General features: G+C 33.8%; 4 protein-coding genes across 4 annotated transcripts; 1 reads left to right on the forward strand and 3 right to left on the reverse strand.

The window, feature by feature from the left end:
- Positions 1-1,422: 1,422 nt before the first annotated feature.
- On the reverse strand, positions 1,423-5,127 carry LOC131841038 (cytochrome b5 domain-containing protein 1). The gene is made up of 5 exons (XM_059189271.1): positions 4,817-5,127; positions 3,713-3,968; positions 2,691-2,837; positions 1,877-1,975; positions 1,423-1,621 (listed from the first exon to the last, which is right to left on the reverse strand). Exons 1-5 carry the CDS (start codon positions 5,060-5,062, stop codon positions 1,536-1,538), a joined length of 834 nt encoding a protein of 277 aa, XP_059045254.1. The 5' UTR covers positions 5,063-5,127; the 3' UTR covers positions 1,423-1,535.
- A 2,434-nt stretch (positions 5,128-7,561) lies between these two features.
- Positions 7,562-11,142, reverse strand: LOC131841027 (RWD domain-containing protein 4). Its single transcript, XM_059189258.1, has 5 exons — positions 10,920-11,142; positions 10,536-10,659; positions 9,446-9,549; positions 8,571-8,754; positions 7,562-8,084 (listed from the first exon to the last, which is right to left on the reverse strand). The coding sequence occupies exons 2-5, from the start codon at positions 10,641-10,643 to the stop codon at positions 7,911-7,913; spliced, it is 570 nt and encodes a 189-aa protein (XP_059045241.1). The 5' UTR covers positions 10,644-10,659; positions 10,920-11,142; the 3' UTR covers positions 7,562-7,910.
- A 469-nt stretch (positions 11,143-11,611) lies between these two features.
- Positions 11,612-12,863, forward strand: LOC131841049 (aurora kinase C-like). Its single transcript, XM_059189285.1, has one exon. The coding sequence runs from the start codon at positions 11,717-11,719 to the stop codon at positions 12,770-12,772; it is 1,056 nt and encodes a 351-aa protein (XP_059045268.1). The 5' UTR covers positions 11,612-11,716; the 3' UTR covers positions 12,773-12,863.
- A 168-nt stretch (positions 12,864-13,031) lies between these two features.
- Positions 13,032-19,459, reverse strand: LOC131841048 (glutamate receptor ionotropic, kainate glr-3). The gene is made up of 7 exons (XM_059189284.1): positions 19,429-19,459; positions 19,001-19,215; positions 18,305-18,453; positions 17,365-17,746; positions 16,690-16,976; positions 14,785-14,933; positions 13,032-13,944 (listed from the first exon to the last, which is right to left on the reverse strand). The coding sequence occupies exons 1-7, from the start codon at positions 19,457-19,459 to the stop codon at positions 13,052-13,054; spliced, it is 2,106 nt and encodes a 701-aa protein (XP_059045267.1). The 3' UTR covers positions 13,032-13,051.
- Positions 19,460-22,782: the final 3,323 nt, after the last annotated feature.

The raw sequence follows: 22,782 nt of genomic DNA on the forward strand, positions 1-22,782 counted from the left end.
ATTTTGGTAGCAGAGTAGTTTCCCTAACAATAGGTATTGGTTGTTGATATGAATAGTTTTTTCCGAAAACATAACTGCAGTGACATTTTATGTGTGGCTACACACTAGGCTATGCCTGCATAATAGAAATAGCAAGTTTGACAGTCAAAGTAACAATGCTACGGCGGCGATCGGAGATAGTAATCTTATACAATTTTCGTGTCATAATGTTAGTTACTATATTCCTCCTAAATGACTTGACCGATTATTATGAAATTTTGTATTAATATTCAGTAGGTCTGACAATCGGCTACTATCTATTTTTCAGTGTTATACGGTAGTTTTTAACATATCACAATTACATTATAACCTCACTAATATACGATGAGTATGGATGGATGTTTGTTACTCTTTCTTGCAAAAACTACTGAATAGATTTTGATGAAACTTTTCAGCAATATAGCTTATATATCAGAATAATACATAGGCTATAATTAATTAGGATATTATGTAAATTGAGCGAGATATAATGATAAATGTCAAGTAAGTGTGATGCAAACAAAGTTGCGCGGGACAGCTAGTATAAAATAAACTGCAGATTAATTTGGCACGCTCCATACAAAGAGCAAAAAGCAGCAACCAGCGACATGGAAAGTTCAATCACTGAAGGAAATAATACATTAATTACAAGTGAAGCACAATTATGTTTGCAAAAACAACCCCACTATTTGCAATGCACTCGAGTATTTCTTGCTCGACTCAATAAAAACTAAAATCTTATGCTGAATATACTGGTATCCAATTTAGATTTTTTAGTTCAACTTATGCTGAATATACTGGTATCCAATTTAGATTTTTTAGTTCAACTTATGCTGAATATACTGGTATCCAATTTAGATTTGTTAGTTCAGACCATAGACAAAATATATTGTTCTAAAAAAATCTATGTATGATTAAGAGTAAATACAGAACTGATTTGCGAATATTTAGAAATTATTTATTTATTTATATACTCTTTATTGCACCAGGAAAACTACATTAATAGAGTAATTAAAATTAAAGTGTACAAAATGCGACCTTATCGCTTGTGCAATCTGAAATGAAATATGATATGATATGATATGGTTGACCATCATGCGGTTCTCCTGGAAAGCATCATGTTAAATTTCTGGTGAATTTGCCACGATAGACAGACTGATCTGACACTTCTTATTTTATCATCCTCCACTAGAGCCCCGCCAGCGTTATAAATAAAGTTAGAGCAGATTATTATCCACTTAAAAAAAACCACACCTATATCGGATTCTTCGATTAGAGATATATGTACATATTTAAATAGAGAATAGATTAATGGAATATTTTTCAAAATTATTAATAAACATTACGCTTGTAAGAATGTGAAAAAATTACAATAATACGAAGTAAATCAATAAGTATGTAGATTATTTTTTATTTGTTTATAGAATTACATGACATATAAATTTTACAAGTAAATAAGTATACTATCGAATTTTAAAGTAACTTACAATTTGAAATAATTCTAGTAAATTACTATATCATTGAACATTTACTTCCTGACAACTCTTTTCCCGATGCATCATGCAAGTAAAGTCGTGACAGAAGCAATCGTCTCTTGTTGGATCTGAAAAAATCCACAAACCTGCAAATAGGTACTATAAATATACTGTAGTAGTAAAAAAATTATTTATTTCCCAACCGATACGATATTGAAACCTTCAAGAAAAGAATTTATTCCTTCTTAAAAGGCCGGCAATGCCAAGTGCAAGTCCCCTGGTGTTGCAGGTGTTCAAGGGCGGCGGGAATCACTTACCATCAGATGAGCCGCAAGCTCGTTTGTCTCCTACGCTATAAAAATCTATCCTTTTAAAACACTCACCTTCGGTTAAATCATCATTGTAATATAGCAGAATTGCAGGTATATGTAAATTTTCAGGTAACAATACATCACTGAAGCGGTCTCTTTCATCGGGTATACCTGAAAATATACATACTATATGCTCTGTTAGACTAATATAGTATATATTATCTATGTATAATAATTTAAAATTATCTATGTATTTGTATCAGTTATCTAGGACCCATAACACAAGCTTTAGCTATATACTTGGGTATATGTAGATGGCGTAACAATGTGTGAATTGTCTGAGATTATTATTATTATTATTATTATTATATATTATATACATAATATACACTATATCAGTCGTATTTGATGTCTTTGCTCTCGTAAATTAAAAAAAAAATCATCTATCTGCCTGTTACAATGAAGTAGAAATATAATATTTAAAAAAAGAGTAAACATTTTAAGGTCATATTTATTATAACAATAAGATTTCTCTTTTTATGTGACTGGAATACTCATTCGATGGAGTTCGATGTTCAGTGGAGAGTTCGAATATTTCTAGGTTTTATGCTATTATAATAATGAAATAAAAAATATATAATTTATTGCACACTGGATTTAATGTTGTCGACGTGGAATATTCGAGAAGAGGGGAAAAAATATAAAAAGAAACAAAACAGTACCAATGTTCTCGCATGACGTTCTATATTCAAATTTTGTAATTTTATATTTAAATACATAATTTGGCAATTTGCGATCGCAACCTTGCTCCCGGCATAGACAAGTTCCCTTAGCACTACCACAGATAAAATAATATTACATAGAACTATATAAATAACACAAATACCATTCTCCTCCAATGTTTTGTTATAGCACAAAGCCTTTCCAAGATACCGCCACGTGTACGACAGCATGTGACTGTTATGTGGTAGGTATCGCATCATGATCTGATATAACGACTCTTCAGAGCAGACCTCGAGGGTTACTGTGGAGCCTGTCGAGGAATGATTGTTGATTTGTGGTTTGAGTACCCAGGATAGATAGATAAATAGATAGAATATACTTTATTTGCAACATACAGTAAAGAAGAAGCACAAACAATATAACAAAGGACACATGTATCGTTACAATAAGGCGGCCTTATTGCTAAAAGCAATCTTTTCAAGGCAACCTGAGGGAAACGGATTGAAATATCGAACAGGTAGGTAATATGATATGAACAGGAGAAAACTAAAAAGTAACAGATATATAATGATGATGAAGGAAAATAATAATAAATATTATATGATATAAAATTTATGTACATATAGGATAGACAGGTAGGTACTGTAGAATTAGTCAACGTGATCAGATAAAACAGATAAGAAAATAACTTTTAATTATAAATTTTACTGCGCAAGAGTTACATGATTCTCGAGATTTGACAATACTCATAATAATAATAATAATCTCAGGACAATTCACAGAGCGCCATCTAGACCCAAGTTAAAATGGCTAAAACTTGTGTTATGTGTACTAGATCTAGACCCAAGTTAAGCTAGTTAATGCTTGTGTTATGGGTACTATACAACTGATACATAAACATAGATTTTTTTGTAAATACATACATATTATACTTAGAAAACACCCAGACCGATACAAACAATCATACTCATGAATACAAATGTTTATGTCGTACGAGGAATCGAACCCGTGACCATCGTTCGTAAAGCGGTGTGCTAGACCGCTAGACCACCGAGGTCGTCAATGTCAACTCATAAATACAAATATTTCTATTGTGCAGGGAATCGAACCCGCGACCACCGGAAGTTATTCGGTTAAGTGATAAATCGCTAGAGCAATAATACCGTCAAATAAACTATATTGTACCTATCAAACTATTAGTAATCCTGATTGGACGAGTCCTCGCAGTGGCCTTCCCAACTACGTAGCTCTCATTCTTCCACCACGGTTTTGGATGTGGTCTCCAACGGGTTGACGGCACCACCGGTTGCTGTGGTCCATTGCCATAAAACGAGTATGTGGTAGTGGAGCCGACGATGGGATGAACATAGCGGACCGGTTCATCCCCATTAAACCAATGACTTACATCTTTGCCAGCGAACGCGAGGACTGCCATTGCCGACTATAATGGAAATAGCAAACTATAAAGTTTAATGTTTAATAGATGTCGTAAGGAAAAGCGAATTGTTATAATCTGTACAAATAAATATAATTGAAGCGCTAGTAAAGCGAATATATTATCATATCTTATAATATTATCTATCTGCGAGTGAAAGTCCCGTCAAATTGGTTAGCCGTTTCAGAGATAGCAAGAACAAACAGAAAAACGTTTCAAACTAAGTACCGTTTATATATTCATATGAATATACATACATAGATGTTCATTTGAAATTACAACTTTATTTGTATAGATAAATATTTTTTTAATGTTTTGATTGCGAACATACCTATAACTATAATGATGCAGTGAGATAGACAAGATATGGACAACTTCAGTCATATCACTGGATGTAGGTACATGATGCCTTTGTTTTTTTTAAACATTGGAGAATTAACTCATCGCCATCTACTTTGACGTTAAGCAGAGCTTGTGTTATGGATATTGAACAACTTAAATACTTAGATATTTTTTTTGTAAATACAAACATAATATACATAGATAACACCAAGACCGATACAAACGATACTCTATCTAAACGATAACTCCTGAATACAAATCTTTGCACCGTGCAAGGAATCGAAACCGCGACCATCGGAAGTAAAGAGGTGTGCTAAACCGCTAGACCACCGTCCATCTAAAAAATCCAAACTAAACCTAATAGTAAGTACTAACTAGCTAATCACTCCGGCTTCGCAATGGTGTACATGTATTATACATATTAAACCTGCTTCAAGATTTAAGCATACATAGGGACGGACAGACAGCGACAGCGACTTTGTTTTATACTACGTAATGAAGTAATAGCTCACCCTTTTCGCATCACAATATAAGAACCCTCTCTTAAAACATGAGCAATATTCAATACAATCATCTCCACAGTACCAGTTCTTCACTGGACACGAACAACTCTTGGTGCATTTACAGATCCTGAACTGTTCTTCTAACCATGGAGTCAGGTTGTAGACTTTACCATTTAGGGATACCCAGCAGTCGGTCGCTCGATTGTGAACGGCAATTTCGGCTGGTGTATACCACTCTTGCTTTGTGTAAATCATATTTTATTTATTATATATCTAATATTTAAATTGATTATAAAAAAACATGACGTTTGAATGTCATGGAAAACCTTCGCTTGTCAAAAATTAAACTGTGCAATACATTTGAAAAATATTAGGGATAATGTTAAGAACTATTTAGTTTGTGTAAAGGAATATATTTATTTTGATATGTTTGATCGAAGGAATAATTTTTTTTATATATTTATATACATTCTATCTCTTTTAAATAAAAAAATAAGTGTTTGTCCATCGTGAATACATCTATTTTGCTTATTTTCTTTTCTATTAATGACCTATCTACGTATATCGAACCTAATTACAACGTTACGCCTAAAAATTTACGTGTTTGGACAGATGGATGTTTGTAACTGAAACTTTACAGTAATATACTGTAAACTTTGTTGTTTATATTGTATTTTTTACATTGCACTGAATAAAATTTTTTTCTTTCTTTTTTTTTCTTTTAAGTTTAATCAAAATTCGTTGAGTAGTTTTTGCGTGAAACAGTAACAAACTTATACATTCGAATAATCACATAGGCTATAATTTTAAAAGATATGTAAATTAGGTGAAATAGAGAACCCTTCTTGTATTAAGATTATTTTAGATTGTATTATTCTACCCTTATATTAAGGTTTCTCAAGGGTCGACAACGCGCATGCGACACGCCTGGTGTTTCAGGCGTCCATAGGCTACGGTAACCGTTTACCATCATGGGCCGTATGCTTGTTTGCCACCTACGTGGTATAAAAAAAGTTATTTCCATATTGGATTCATTGTACTGCCCAATAGATATGCTAGTGAACTCCTTGCATCATTTGTGCAATCGACCTCGGTGGTCTAGCGGTCAAGCACACCGCTTTACGACCGATGGTCGCGGGTTCGATTCCTCGCACGGCACAAACATTTGTATTCATGAGTATGATTGTTTGTGTCGGTCTGGGTGTTTTCTATGTATAATATGTATGTATTTACAAAAAAAAAAAAATATCTATGTATATGTATCAGTTATCTAGTACCCATAACACAAGCTCTAGCTAGCTTAACTTGGGTCTAGATGGCTCTGTGTGAATTGTCCTGAGATTATTATTATTATTATTATTTGTATTGTAATAAGTATTTTGTGTAATTAAAATGACAAACCATCTAACTTGCCATCATAATTGGTAAGTGGTAAGTGGTAACCGTCGGCTATACGCATGAACGGCGCTCCTTTCCCACCACCACCGGAGTTATTTTACCTTACCATTTGATACTACTCATGCGTTGCTATTCCAATAAGACAAGGACAAGTGATAATAATAATAATATAATAATACCCCTTGATAATTCACACAACGAGCAGAGCAGAGCTTGGGTTATGGATACTGGACAACTGATATGAATACATACACAATATACATAGAAAACACCCAGACCGACACAAACAATCAATCATGAATACATCTGTTTGTATCGTGCGAAGAATCGAACCTGTGATATAGAAAGTTAAGCGGTGTGCTGCACCGCTAGACAACTGAGGTTTTCAAATTATTAATATATTCTCTTGTATTCGAATTTCAACCTTATAACAAACAATATTAAAATCAAATTCAAAAATCATATACATCAATATAATTATAATACAAATACAATACAGTCTTGCTATATGCATAAATACAATTCATTCCACTACAACCCGAATTTAAATTTAAAAAATGTTAAGGGTGTTTATAACGTAAGACGGCAACGTTGTTATCTCATTGTATACATTCTCATACTTTTATTACACACGGTGTACCTAATACCACAGATAAGATAATACATACTAACACACTACACCACACAAGTATTCTGTGGATGTACCCTAAAAAGATACATGTCAGTGTAAAGGAAAAAATGTACTTCTAGAAGTACTTTATTTTAATAATTTAAACATAATCAGTTGGCAGTTGAATAATATATTTCCCATAATTTCTACACCAAATTGTAGTTTTTTCTGATCTCGTAGACAGTACATATACATACAAGTAGAGGCGGAGTTACCTACGGGCTTTTTGGGCTGCAGCCCAGGGCCCTGTGGATATAACGGGCCCCCAGCCTCCACTGAAAACAATAGGTGATATTTAGATTTAAAAAAATCTATATCAAAAAACCCTATTTGGTTGACAACCCTGAGATTAACCCATGGATGTGCGCGTCTATTGAAAGGAACGGGGAATTCTCAGTCGCTTGTTTTTGGTCAGTGTATTTTTTTAGTTGAGTAATATAATGAGGTAGGCCCCTAAGTAGTTTTAGTCCAGGGCCTCATAAATTCACGACCCGCCCCTGCATACAAGATCAAACATAGATAGAAGACAATATGTAATGTGTTTACTGGATTTATATTTAACAACGATAGCTTGTTAAGTATATATCCCTGACATACTAAGTTAAGTATATATCCCTACAACTATTGTAGGACACAGAGGCTTTTTTTTAATAAATTATAGCCAATGCCGCTCACAGATAATATATGTATGTATGTATATATTTAAAACAGCTTTTCTCTTGTTATTATATAAAAATAAAAATAAAATACTCTTCACTTTATAATATTACGCTAGAAGTTAAAAATATTACTACAATTGGCTAGGAATAAGTAAAAATAAGTTGTATAATATATGTAAAAAAAAAATTAATATAAATAAAAATAAAAAATGTATAATCATGAGTTCATATCCATCTCATTTCTACAGAGTTGCCAATCTTACAATTTAAACTCCCTTAAAAGGAGTCCAACTTCCGTAAGCTGGAGAAATAGCAGATTGATGCTGAGATTATGCTCGGGCAGCTATTGGTAGCCACTTGACTACCCCTGTCATTGTCATGAGGTAGGGGTGGCTTGGTGGGGTACTTGCGACAAATGTTTGACAATATCCACCCAGTCCCACCCTCTTGGTTTCTCGCCACCCCTGCCGAGCTCCGCTTTGTCCCACGCCCGTCGTTTTTGCGCTTTTGTTAAGTGTTCTTTCTTCTCTGGCTTCTTTGATGTTTCAGTCTGAAATAATAATTAAACTTTGATATATGGAATAACAGCATATAGCCATAGAGCTTGAGTTATCGCTCTTATGCTCAACAACTTAAGCTCACAACTTGTTTTAATAGAACAAGTGATAAAAATATTGAAATAGAATCAAAACACCCAGAGCGATACAAAACAAATACAAAAGAAATAAACATTTCTTCATTTTTCATATTAGAAAATAACACACATTATATATATACTATATATAATATATATACATACATATATAAATATATAAAAACAGAGAAATTCAAATTCAAAACAACAATGTCATATGCAAAGGATCAAGTCACATAGCAAGAAGGAATACAGGGTAATTAAGTGGAGAGGTAATGTGATTTAACTGAGCTCTTAAAAATTCTTATTTTATATATCTAAATAGCAACGGAATTATTATATACAGCTTAAACATGAATATAGATAAAACTAAATACAATAATATATTACAAATACACTTACATTATCATCTATGACAATCTTTTCAACTCTAGTTGAAACAACCACCTCCTCAGTTTGTTCGGCCAATAATTCCGGAACCTTCTCTTTGAGACATTCAAATAATGTGTAAGTCATTGCACAGCCGAGCCATTGCTCAGCCTCCGCGTTCACCACAGATAATATATTTTCTTTAACTGATGGTAGTCTGTAAATATAGAAAAAATAGTTCTGTGACAAATAAATTAAAAATCCAATTCATTATATAGAACAATAATTCAAAAAAAATTTTTATCCTAATAAATGTGAATTTGTTTTCATTAAATATTCACAATTATTTTTATCTTACTTCTTACTAATAATATAAATGCGAAAATTTGTGAGTATACATGGATGTTTGTTACTCTTTCACACAGAAACTACTGAACTGATTTTTATGAAACTTTACATTAATATAGCTTATACATCAGAATCACACAGGCTATGAATTTCAGATGGGTAAGTAAGTAATAAAAATTACGTTGCTGTGACAGGCTGTCTCCACATATATTTATATAATATAGCTAAGTAGGTACAGTAAATAAATGAAACTTATATTTTGGGGCCTGCTGATGTTATAATTGAACTACAATAAAACAATTTATATCTCACAAAATTAACAACTTCGTACCCGGACTTTGCATAATAAAGAATCATCAGATAATGACACAATTAGTGACCATAGTTTAAGATACACACAATAAAAATAAGCAATCAAAAGTGAAATGTCTTTTTATTTAATATTAAGATTTTTTTTTTATCTATATTTGTACCTCTTTCTAGAGTGCTTATAAAACTGGTACTTTCCTTCACATTATCCTAAAATAATTTCATAGTGTACTAATAGAACTTATACTCACAAATGCTGATTGTAGAAAATTTCTAAGTTCACATTAGGTTTGTCAGTTGGGTATGTCGGGCCCCATGATATTTCTAGAACAAATGACTTCTCCCCGTCTACATACTGAAAAAATAAAAAGAGTTAATTATGTAATTAATAATCTGTTGCATATAACTAGAATATCAAATAAGTAGATTGAATAGTAGTATCACATGAGGTATATATAGAATTACCACAGACAAAATATTTTTTTTACTATCATCTAGTCTAGACTGTCATCTAGTCCCAAGCTAGCCACAGCTTGTGTTATGAATACTAGACGACTGATATATTTTTTTTAAATACATACATAATATATATAGGAAATTTAAGTTCCCCCTGGAAACCATCGTGATAAATTCTTGGTGAATTTGTCTCGATGGGCTAACTGACCTGACCTCATGCTCATTCTTATCATCCTCCACTGGTGCCCCGCCAGCATACACCGTCAACGCAGGCGGGTGCACCATATCATTGTCATCCATAAAAAAAAACCAAATATATATATATGCTCAGTACACCTGTCATGCGTTGTTACTGAAGACTACACTTTCTGTCTACCGTGTAATTACACAGTCACTGTCTTCTAATCAAAATAATGTTTACTAAGGCTAAATTAAGTGAGACTACTGTTGGTAGTATAAAGATCATCTTGGTAGACAGAGACTTGGTATCAATAGACTGATATGGCTTTAGATCATCACCTGGAAAACCACTGATATGACTTAATTATAGTAGTTTGACTGTGATACTTCATAATGGTTGTGGGTTTGATCCCCATACTATAATAATAACCCAAGAAAATTACCACCTACAGACAGACCTATATACATTTTTCGGTAAATGAACACATAATATACATACAAATATTTATATTCCTTAGTATATCTATTTATATTGGTTTGTATTTATAAATAAATGTTTTTAAATCTAACACTTGTACTACACAAATAGTAGGAGTTCTGCTTAACTTAGAACTAAATGCTATATGATTGGTCCAAAGTTAGTTATTAGCTCTTTTAATAAAGAGCTATATTTGTTAACATGCAGTTGTTAATTATAATATGTACCTTATACTGATAGGTTTTTGGGTCACATTGCTTGAAATTCTCATCACCCTCATAGATAGATTTCAGTACTTCAATTTCCTCAACCTGTTGCTCTGCATCATCAGCCATTATATGGAAACTAAAACTAAAAATGCAAGGTATATTTAATTACTGAACAGACCTTTCGCTATTATTGATTTAAATAAAACAATAGAAAGGTAACCATGCCAACCCAAATTAAAGTAATTTGTACAAATTATAAAAATTCTTAACCTAAAAATTGTATATTAAATATGAAACATTTTTTTTATAAAAGCAAAGAACAAGTCCACATACAGTAATAAATAAACAAAGTATGTGGTAATTAAAACACGTTACTGTAGCTTGCAGCTATAGAATACTTACATATCACTTTCAAGAACCAATATCTTGTATAGAATATACGAAGATGTAGTCAGCAAAACATACAAAACGAATATAATTTTAACATTTTTAATAGTATAAAAACGAAATCATTTATTTATTTATGTTTTAGGCTCAAAAGTTTTTAATTTAGCTATAAGTATAGAAATATTCACAATTTGAAATATTAGCATTTAGAAGCAGGTGGCTCAGCTGTTCGCTGTTCGTGGCCAATTCAACTGGTTGTCAAAGTCCTTAATGTCAGTCCAATTGTCAATGTATAGAAACTACGATTTCAATATTTTAATTTTAATGTTTCATTATATAATTCTGTTACAATCTTACCAACCAAGTTGTGTGATTCGCAACTTCAATTCAACTTAAAACTAACGATTGACTGAAAATTATTGCTATTATATCTTGACTAATACAACACCATAAAAATAATTATCATATATTTATAATCTCGTGACTTCATTATACATATACCGCAATACTAACAACTTTTATTTGAAATCTACAAAAGTTTGCGAATATGTATTAGACGTTTCGTTTCACATTGCAAATCATGAAAATTTACCTGCAAATCGAATTTCGAAAATAGAAGGAATTAATATATTGACAAATGAATGATAATCGGACAGCTGGACTGACGGTAAACTGTCAGGTTCCTTCATTATTTGTGGTTTTGACTGTAAAGTACGTTACTTTTACTGTATATCAATATAATTCAAAACTTTTTAATCAAATGTTTTGAACGGTTTCATGTGGAAGAAAATAAGTACGATATTTGATAAATCATGTCTGTAAATAAATGTAACTGTAAAGAAAATCGCCCATTGAACGATGTCCGTTTTGTTTGTAAGTGCTCCGGGAACACGCAAAAAATGGCCATGGACAGTTTTAAAGTGCCAGCCGTACCAGTTAGTCGTCCACTACAAAGTAACATGAAATTAAATATAAATGATATGAAGGAGTCCACGTGTAGCAAGGCAGACCCTAACAAAAAGGATGATAAGAAAAAATCGTGGACCATATCTGATTTCGATCTCGGCAGACCGCTCGGTAAGGGGAAATTTGGCAATGTTTACTTAGCACGAGAGAAGGAATCGCACTACGTCGTCGCGTTAAAGGTGCTATTCAAAAGCCAAATACTAGATTCCGAAATCGAGCATCAGGTGCGACGCGAGGTGGAAATCCAGTGTCGTCTCCGCCACCCCAACATACTGCGCATGTACGGTTACTTCCATGACGAGAAACGCATATATCTGATCCTCGAGTACGCCAAACACGGTGCTCTCTATAAACTGTTGAAGGAACGCGGGCGTTTCGATGAAAGAACTGCAGCTATTTATATTAGAGACCTAACTAAAGCACTGATGTATTGCCACACAAAGAAAGTCATACATAGAGATATTAAGCCTGAAAATTTGCTAATCGGCCATAATTGGGAGCTAAAGATTGCTGATTTTGGTTGGTCAGTCCACTCTCCGTCTTCCCGAAGGATGACATTGTGTGGAACACTAGATTATTTGTCTCCAGAAATGATAGATGGAAAACCACATAGTTATGCCGTTGATATATGGTGCCTGGGTGTGCTTTGCTATGAATTACTTGTTGGTCTGCCTCCATTTGATGCTAAAGACACACACCAAACTTATAGAAAAATAAGATATGTAATTATAAAATATCCAGAATATGTTTCAGATAAAGCAAAGGATTTGATGGGCAAGTTACTAGTTATAAATCCGGAACAGAGATTGCCATTAACGCATGTCTTGCAACATCCTTGGATAGTGGAAAATGCCCCCGAGGGAGCTCAACCAACCTCACACAATCCAGCACAGATGTCTTGATGAAAACTTGACAAATTATAGAAAATACAAAATTTTTAATGATATTTTAATCATATTGAAATGTGTATAATTAATAATTATGTATTGTTAGATTATAAAAAAATAGTTATAATTATTTTAATATGATTTATTGATTCACTTAATTTTGATTTACAGATAATGTTTAAGACAAAAAATACACTTAAAATAAATGACTGAATGACTAGATATTTATTACAGAATTAAATTAATACTAGATAGTGTGTTGTAAGTAATTTGAATACAATATCCTAAAATAGATTATTGTTTTTTATTTTTCTTCATATAGTAAATATCCATTGCATATTTGTCGAAGTATGGATCCCTTTTAACAACACAATTCCAATGAATTACTTCGCCAATTAGGCATATACAACTCAAAAAGTAACCAGCAGCTAATGCTATAAAAGCGCCATATAGTTTCCTCAAATTCATAAGAGCTTTAATTTCCTCCTCATTTAATTGGAGGGATTTTATCGGATACATTGCATCGTTCAGCCATTTCTCTACTAAACCTACTTCGACGATTCTCCTCAAATATATATCAGCTAAAGGTTTCAATGGGGAATTCTTATGGAAACCTATAGATATAGGTATGTTTACAACACAATCGGACATTATATGTAAATTCCTTTCCGAATCACTGCTAGCAACTTCAACGTCTGTAATATTCATTGTATCATTAAACGAATCCCTCTCCACGTTTATCAAGCTATTCTTTCGTTTAACGCTAATGTATTTGAGAAAATCTTCATTGTCGTAGTAAGCGTAAACGCCCCTTGAGACTTTATTAGCTGCCTCAAAAGGGTCGTTAATCACTTCGAATCTATTTCCTATTGTTTGTATTTCATCAGTGGACTCTTCAAAGAACCTCTTAGTCTCTGTGCCCCATCCACCACATGTTACCTTGCTGTCCACGAGTTCTTTTAACGTGTCTATGGTAACTCTAGGCGCTGGGTTTGCCAAAATGGCGGTCATGCTGGCTCGGTATGAGACTACGAGGAGTATGCAGTAAAGCCAATACCATCCAGTCAGTAACCGTATGGACCAACCGGTAGGCAGTTTCGGTAAAGACACCACGAGAAGCATTCCGTATGTATACAGGATGCTGTTAATTATTTGTCCAAACAGATACAGCCCGACTGGTTTCGCATCTGCAAAAGCAAACTTGACTCACTGCTTTGCACTGTGGTCATTGACATGAACGTATCACGTTCATGAAGTGAAGCAGTATATTATAACACATCCCATAGTCGCGGGTTCGAATCTACATACAATACATACGTTTGTATTCACAGAGATGACTGTATTGGTATTGGTTGTATGTTTTTACATAAAAATAATATATGTTTGTTATTTTGTAAGGTCAGTTCTCTGCTACTCATAGTTTCCTTTTTTTATTATCGGAATAGAATAGCGTAGTATTATATGTATATTCTAGGATATTTACTTGTTTTATAAACATCTTCCTTTTAGAACTAAATATTACACGGGTTACCCATAATACGCAAATATTAAAACGATTCTATTTTCTTGTAGATATATATAGATAGATAGATACGTATCTATTATATCTATACGACACAGTCGTTAACGGACTGATTTTGATGATTCACTTCGTTTACTTCCAGTAATAACTCACATCAGCCTACTAACTTTATAACAGTTCAGATAAGCTTTTTTGTTATCTCTTAGTTATCTATATCTTAAATTTTTGATGTTTTTGTATCAATGTAAAATGAACTACAACAACAACTGTTGTTTGTTGTTGTTGTGTTGATCGACCACTTGATTTTTTTTATACTACGATGGTAGCAAACATGCATTTTATTGAAGACTAGCAGTTATCCGCGTCTTCGCCCGCGCGGAATTAAGATATAAATATGTATAAAATTTCTAAAATAAATGTAGCCTATGTTATTCAACAAGCAAGGTGCTTGGCGGTTCTAATAGGTCACTCAGTATTTTCTGTTAATAAATATTAAACAGTTTACCATTTGTATCGTCGCTGGCAATATTTTGGTCGTTTCCTAGCCTGTTGTACTTCTTATACTCTTGTAGGTTCATATAATATCTCGCCAGTCCGTAGAATATAGTGCCAGTAATTAACAAAACTAATAACACAGCTATCCACATATACAAACTGAAAGAAAGCAAATGTTATGTATGTATACACTTATATATATTATTTATTTGTCCAAACAGATGTGAAACAATTATAAACGAGAAATTTGTGAGTATGAATTTATAACTCTTTTGCGTAAAAACTACTACACGGATTTTAATGAAACTTCACAGTAGGTAATATAGCTTATACACATAGACTATATATATTTAAAAAGATATTCTGAAAATTGGGCGAAATAAATATCAAGTAAGTGTGATGTAGACGAAGTTGCGGGGAACAGCTAGTGTTATATAAATAGGAATGTATATAAGACAGTAATAAATCTGCATGAATAAATTTTAAATTAGATTTAGATTTTAACAGTTCCCAAGGTGGCTGTAGACACGACATGAGGTCTTTCAGAGAGTAACCCGATATTCTTATCACTACGACTGATTTAATCTTATTGTGTTTTTATATTTGTGCCTAAATAAATTAGTGCTGGTTGGTAGTTTGTATTCACACGTTTCGACTTGTAAAATGTGAACTTACAAATATTGTTTAAAAGAGCAACACACAAGTTTCTTGCTTATTCTTCTTGTGATGAGACAGCCTTCCGAATAAGCGGTAGATTTAAAAAAAAAATTGGTGACTATTAAAAAGTGCTTGAATTAAGTTTATTTGAATAAACGATTTTCTATTCTATTCTATTCCCCTATTTTCATTGTAGCTCAGTGTATGTATTACCAAATTAACTTTTTATTTATAACTAATAAAAGTAAAAGGTAATCAGTCTATCAGTCTATGGACCATTTCTAAAGAGACTACAAAACTGTGCGTGACAATTAAATATCTGTTCGTTCCACCATCCGGGCTGGTGGCTGCGTGGGGGGCCGTCTGGTAAGATCCATATGGTATGGTTGAACGCAATGGTGGCTGTCTCTGATGAGCCATCACGTAGCAGATGCTATAGACGTGTATGGCATTTGTTTGCTACGCTTTCACGCTATTTAGGTTTTTTATATCGGCCAGATATTAATTCACGACCGTCTAATACTGCTTTGCTCAAATTTATATATATTTTCTACTACGATGGCGGTAAACAAGCATATGACAAACAAACATACAATAGACATGCATTTGACAGCTTTGGTGGTCATGTGGTTTAGCATACTGCTTTACTATTTTGGTCGCGGGTTCGATTCCTCGCACGGTATTTATATGATTATGATTGTTTGTCCGATACAAAGTGTGTTCTATATATAAAATGTATTTATTAAAAAAAATGTATTCATGTATTTATATCAGTTGTCTAGTGCCCATAATACAAGCTCTGCGGATCTTGGGACTAGATGGCGCTGTGTGAATTGTCCTGAGATATTATTAGTATTATATGACCTATCAGATGGCAAATAATTACCGTAGCTTATGGACGCCTGAAATACAAGGTGAGTCACGTGCGCGTTGCCGACCCTTAAGATATACTCTTGAAAAAATGCTGTAGTCTCGCGAGAAAACCTCGGCAGGTAGTTCATTCCACAATCTAAGTGGGGATTGTTAGTAATATGGATTAATAACTTCATTACTAGCAATGTGCCATGTCAGGTTGACCTCCACGCGGTTCCCCCTGGAAACCATCATGTTAAATTCCCGTTGAATTTACCACGATGGGCTAACTGACCTGACCTCATCAGCTTTCATCTTCTCATTCTAGTAAGGTGCCCCGCCAGTGCAACATTCCATTATCATCCCTTATTAAAAAATTGGTACTCGTAGGTACATTTATCCTTACGTGAATGGCAGTATCAGAGTTTTCCAAGAATTATCTGTCAGGGCCTCAGGGGTGATGAAGGTCCAGCATTGCGAAGTGTATGGAATACTCAGATCAGTCAGCTCCAAGTGATACGGGTTGTATTGGAGGTTGCCCAGCGCTAGATCAGCATTGCCATTCAGCATTTCACCTAGAAGCCCCGAGAACGACCCGTTGGGTAGCTTCGTGCCCCATTTGTGGAGGTCTGCGTTGATGGGCTGGTACAATTTTGGTACAAAGTTCATTTTTTCGGATAGTGTGTTCAGAATCTGAAATAATTTACAATCTACAGATATAAGTGCAGAATTGCATCTTTACATGGAGAGATTATCTACCTTAATACCATAATGCATTTTCTCTCAGTCAACCATAGCAAACAGAGATTAATTGTACATAGAAAATACTCAGACCGAACAGTCGTACTCATGAATACAAATGTCTGCATCATGCGAAGAATTCAACCCGCGACCAACCGAAGTAAAGGGCTAAACTGCTGAACAAATATGGTTCTCAGTCATCAAATGTCTAGTACTCATAGCACAAGCTCTGCTTGATTTAATGTAATCCTGAACAATTGTCCAGGGTTATTATTATTATAATCTAATCATATAAGAGTTAAAGGTACAGAGGTAAATCCAGTTTATGGTAATATCTTACTTCAATTTCAACTCCCCCAACCTTGTCAGAATCGTTCGACTTGGTCACCACAACTGATGGTACATGGTCTAGATAAACCACGTCAAGCACCTCCCCGTTGAGATTACTAGTTTTGTCTGCGAACAACGTCCTGTTGTAATGGAATCTGCCATTCCTCCATATATCTACCCTCCTGGACACGAATATTTTCTTTATCGGATTAGGGAAAGGAACGGTGGAGAGGTCAAACCAGGCTTTGCTCTTTAGGATGCCAGTGATTTTGTTGTGGTAACGAAGAAAAATGACGTTTACAATCCTCTTCCATAGGTAGTGAAGATCGCTGTGGAACAAACGGTAGTCGTGCAGCATTACATACTTCGCTCTTGTGTCTAAGATTCTGTATCTGTAAAAGAAATTAGTAGGGACAGTAATTCAGTGTTATTTCCACAACAAAAAATACACTTTTTATTCAATGTCTATCTTGATGTCATATATCTGAAATTACAAAGAATCTGACAAAAAAAAATGAATAGCACGGATAGTATCGTCATCAAGGAACGGCCCTGGTATCTTCATGCGTTGCCATTCAGGAGGACATCAGCCTCTGTACCCGTAATTTCACTGCTAAAAACAACACTTCAACAGAACCATAGTTTACAGGCTGCTTGGCCACTGCAATAAATGGAAGAGATCGCTTTTTAGCAATAAGACCTCCCATTGTTACCTCTTTGTCTTGTTTGAATTTTTTATCATTTTATACATAATTGTATTTTCTCTGAGAGGAACAATAAAGAGTTTCATTCATTCATTCATAAACGACAATAGATTCTGTTCTTATAGAAATATCAAAAGTAAACACCAAAACATTGATATTACGTCATAATTCAGTACAGCATCTACATTCTTGACAACATAAATGGCGGGAAACAATGAAAGGATTTTCTAAGATATAGATACTCGCCTGTCACCAAACCTCAGCAATCTTGACGTCTGCAGACCATTTGCCAGAAGAATAACGTATGGATCACATCCCTCTTTCCTCGCTTCTCTCAAAGACTCTAAGGTATCAAAATTCGGAGAAAGCAAGTCTTCATACTCTTCCACCACGATCTAGAAAATGTTTCTGTTGAGTAATGAAAATTTGGTTCCACTTCTTGTAATTGTAACACAAATGGAGCATCAGAATTGAAATACACTTATAATTATACAATTATGATAAAATTTTAAGGTGAAAAGACAACAATGCAAATCAGTATAAAGCTACAGATAAATCTGCAGCGCTGATATTCTGTTGGCTCCTTTAATCTAAATATATATAACTCAAAGATAACTGACTGACATAGTGATCTATGAACGCACAGCCCAAACCACTGGACGGATCGGGCTGAAATTTGGCATGCAGGTAGAGGATATGATGTAGGCATCCCCTAAGAAAGAATTTTGATAAATTCCACCCATAAAGGTATAAATTAACGTGAGCGTAGTTGCGGGCAAGAGCTAGTTAATAAAAGATAGTTATATATGTATTAAACTTCGAGCTCTTTAATAACTGAATGAAATGTAAATACGATGAAGTCAATGTATCAAGTTATTTTTGAAAGTATAGCTTCTGACATTTTTAATGGAAAGTGTACCTACCTTCCCCACGTATACTGACCATTACTATAGGCATATCATACATTCTCTTATAAAATGCACCATCAAACACGTTCAAGTACACTGCGTCACATATAACTGCGATGCATTTGACGTCTTCCTGCTGGAGTGAGTCTTTAAGCACGTCGATCAGGACCAACTGGAGGTCTTTGTTTCTCTGAATACCCTTCAGTATGGGGACCATGTTTGCATTAGTGCTGTAAATATATTTTAGAGGTGAAGGGGATTGTTAGTAACGTGGATTAATAACCACATTTCTGATAATGCACCATGTCAGGATGACGTGGTTCCTACTGGAAACCTTCCTGATAAATTGGCTTTTGGCAAGATGGACTAACTGACTTGACTGCTCATCCTATTATTCTCCACTGGTGCACCGTCAGTGTAAACCGTTAGCGCAGCCAGGTGCACCATTCCATTATTATCCATAAAAAAAAACTCCGACCATAGCCCTCTCCATCGCTCTCTGAGTGACTTGAATATAGAAAATAGAACATTATTATACTTACACTCCAATAGTTAAAACACTAAACATAATTATTATCAACATCGCCATATTACGATTTTAGTTCGAAACTTAAATATATTACTTCTAGTTTGAATATTAGATTCTAGATTTTAGTACACATCTACAAAGTTACTCCGTGTAGGTATCACTTGTTTGATCATCAATAATATAAAAACAACTATTAGTAACTTCTAAAACATTGACTATGAACATTTATGCATCTATCTACTAATACCATGTTTCGATTCGATTACCAGTGTTTCTCAAAGTGTGGATTGGGTGGGCCAAGATTCTTAACCATTTTGCTCGCCCAGTGCCGGTTTTAGCTCTACCAGCACCCTGGGCGAGATTCATACGGCGCCCCCCTCCCCCTTATTTTAGTCGCACCTGCAAACCCATTCGAAAAAACTGGCCAAGCACGATTTGGATTCGCACAAGCAAACAAAAAATAATTTAAAGTGCTTACTTTATAGGCAGGCAAATACGATTATATCATCGAGGTAAGCAAATATTTATATATAGACACCTATTTTTTTTAAAGATTTTCATTTTGCAGATTTATTTCTTGATTGTGATCTATAACGAAGTTACTTGCCAAATCTTTTTGCCAAAATTGCACTGGGCGGTCGCCCAACCGCGCCCTACCCTAACTTTTTTTTCGGACTACTCTATGCTGTTGGCCGTAGCTGGCCTTTACAGCTTCACCAGACGTTAGGGGGCGAGTGCAGATGGCACTCCAAACCCGCGGAAGGACTTATGGAGCGGCTGAAGGCCAACTCCTGCCTGACGGATACGAGCCCTACCCTAACGTCGTTACTGTTCTCGCCTATATATGCATTCAGAATATAGCAGTAGAATAAAAATATTGTTGAAATATTAAGTTCGTATAAAGATTGGATTCTATTCTATTTATATAAATAAGGCTAAAGGTATTAAGTTTGAGAAACACTGCATTAGAACAGTAACTGACGGGTCTCATTATAAATGTAGATTCGATTTTGTTAGCGCGTTTTGTTAAAGCAAAACCGGGATACGAAATTAGTGTTCTTTATTTATTATGTACAGACATACATCTCTTTCAAATTAGGTATTCAGACTGATTTATTTTCAATTAGAGATAATTGGGTAACTATAATGTATTTTTTGTAGAAGAAAATCTAACTTGAAATTCATAGCGCTGACAATGTTATCTGACTAAACAAAGATTGAGTGACGTTTCTATGTTGATTGTAGCATGCCTAATCCTTGTTAATGTTTATTTACTTAGAACAACATTTAGTTAAAAGAGCAACACGCAAGTTTCTTGCTCATTCTTCTTGTGATGAGTCTGCGTTCCGAATGAGTGGTAGAATAAAAAATGTGACTATTCAAAAGTGCTTATATATTAAGTTTATTTAAATAAAGATTATTTCAATTTAAAAAGCGGTTAATAAGTAGTCTGTTCAAATCCGGTCGATACCAAATAACTTCTTCAACTTATATATTTGACAGATTCTCCGATGATGGGAACACCGGTAACAAACCAAATTAATTCGTTCAACAAACCAAACTAGTCTCGATCCATAACAATATATTATATGATATATTCGAGCGAGCGAGCCTAAGGAAAAGAAGCAAGATCAGTATTTTCGAAAAAAATTACCCGTTTTATTTTATAAAACATTTATTAATAAAATCCCTGTATAACAATATTTCTCTAATATATAGATTCCCTTGTATATATTAATAACAAATACCCAACAAGCAATAAATTGTAAAACAAATCTAATAAAATTATAGGAAATAAGCATCATTATAATATCAATGTTAATATACATTTTCTAATTATACAAAACAAAGTACCTACATTCTGTCTGTTTGTTCGTTTACATCAAACGTTTAGGAAAAGTGGAGAAATCGAATATAGTGATTCTCAATTGAACACTTTTATTATGAAGTGAGCGCATTGTATCGTAATTTTACCTCCCTTTTTTGTGTCACCTCTATATAGTACCAACGTGAAACCGAGGTGCATCGCTTATTATTATTATCTATACATCTATACATATAAATAAAATTGGAGTGTATGTTAGTAATATTGACATAATAGTTTTTTACTACATGCATATGAATATAAATACGGTACATACACCAAAACATCATTTTTTACAATTTTTGTCTGTCTGTCTGTTTGTTCCGGCTAATCTCTGAAATGGCTGGACCGATTTTCACGGAACTTTTTTTGGCAGGTAGCTGATGTAATAAGCTGTAACTTAGGCTACTTTTATTTTAGAAATATAAAGTTAAATTCCACGCAGACGAAGTCGCGGGAACAGCTAGTATTATTTTTTTTTTACGAGTATTAAAATGGTATTAATGTATATAGAATTTAATATAAAGTGTTGATAAAGAAAATTACACTAATATAAAATTGAGCAATATCCTTATAACTATATGTATAAATATATATACTAGCGTCATATTTATTAAAGGCAAAGTAGGGTTTAGAAATCTACTGAGTATAAAAGTGGAACATACAAAAGTATGTATATAACATAGTAGGAACAACAATAGTGGTCTAAAACGGTTATTAGTGTCATGTACACACAATCCGAAATCCACAAATAAAAAAAAAATAGAATTTAACTAGATTTAGCCTGCTCTGCGGTGGACATTTAAATTTCGTTATTTAAATTATTAACCGGATCTTAACACGAATAATTTTATTGCAAATAAAGGTATTTACCTCTCTCTAGATTGAAATTAAAAAACATCCCAATTTCAACAGAGAGGATGGCTTAAAATTATCATCTGCGTGGAATCCAGTCATAAATAAATTCAAGCAAAGTTCAGTAGCATCAATAGTCAATAAGTGTATGGATACCGTGAGTGCTGTGTGTCGCGAACTTTCGTTAAACAATCTAGTGACGGTAGATGAAAAACTGCTGTCACCTATCTACATTGACATCGCTGTTGCTCCAGTCAGCTCGTGACCACGGCTAGTGCAACCTAGTCGAAACATCGAGAGAGGTAAATACCTTTATTTGCCATAAAAGTATTCGTGTTAAGACCCGGTTAATAATTTAAATAATCTATATTAAACACGAAAGTTTAAAAGTAACTATTTAAATTTCGACTAAAAATCGGAATGTCCGGTAAAAATCAGGACGTCTGGTGACGCTGACATTTATATATAAATAATGTTTTTCATATATACATAATCCAAAAAAAACTAGATTTAACCTGTCCCGCAATGGACATTTAATTATGGTCTAAAAATAGGGATTTCTGACCAA

This window comes from Achroia grisella, unplaced genomic scaffold (assembly GCF_030625045.1).
Source record: "Achroia grisella isolate CSIRO2021 unplaced genomic scaffold, CSIRO_AGI_Agris_v1 utg157, whole genome shotgun sequence".
Classification (NCBI taxonomy): Eukaryota; Metazoa; Arthropoda; class Insecta; order Lepidoptera; family Pyralidae; genus Achroia; species Achroia grisella.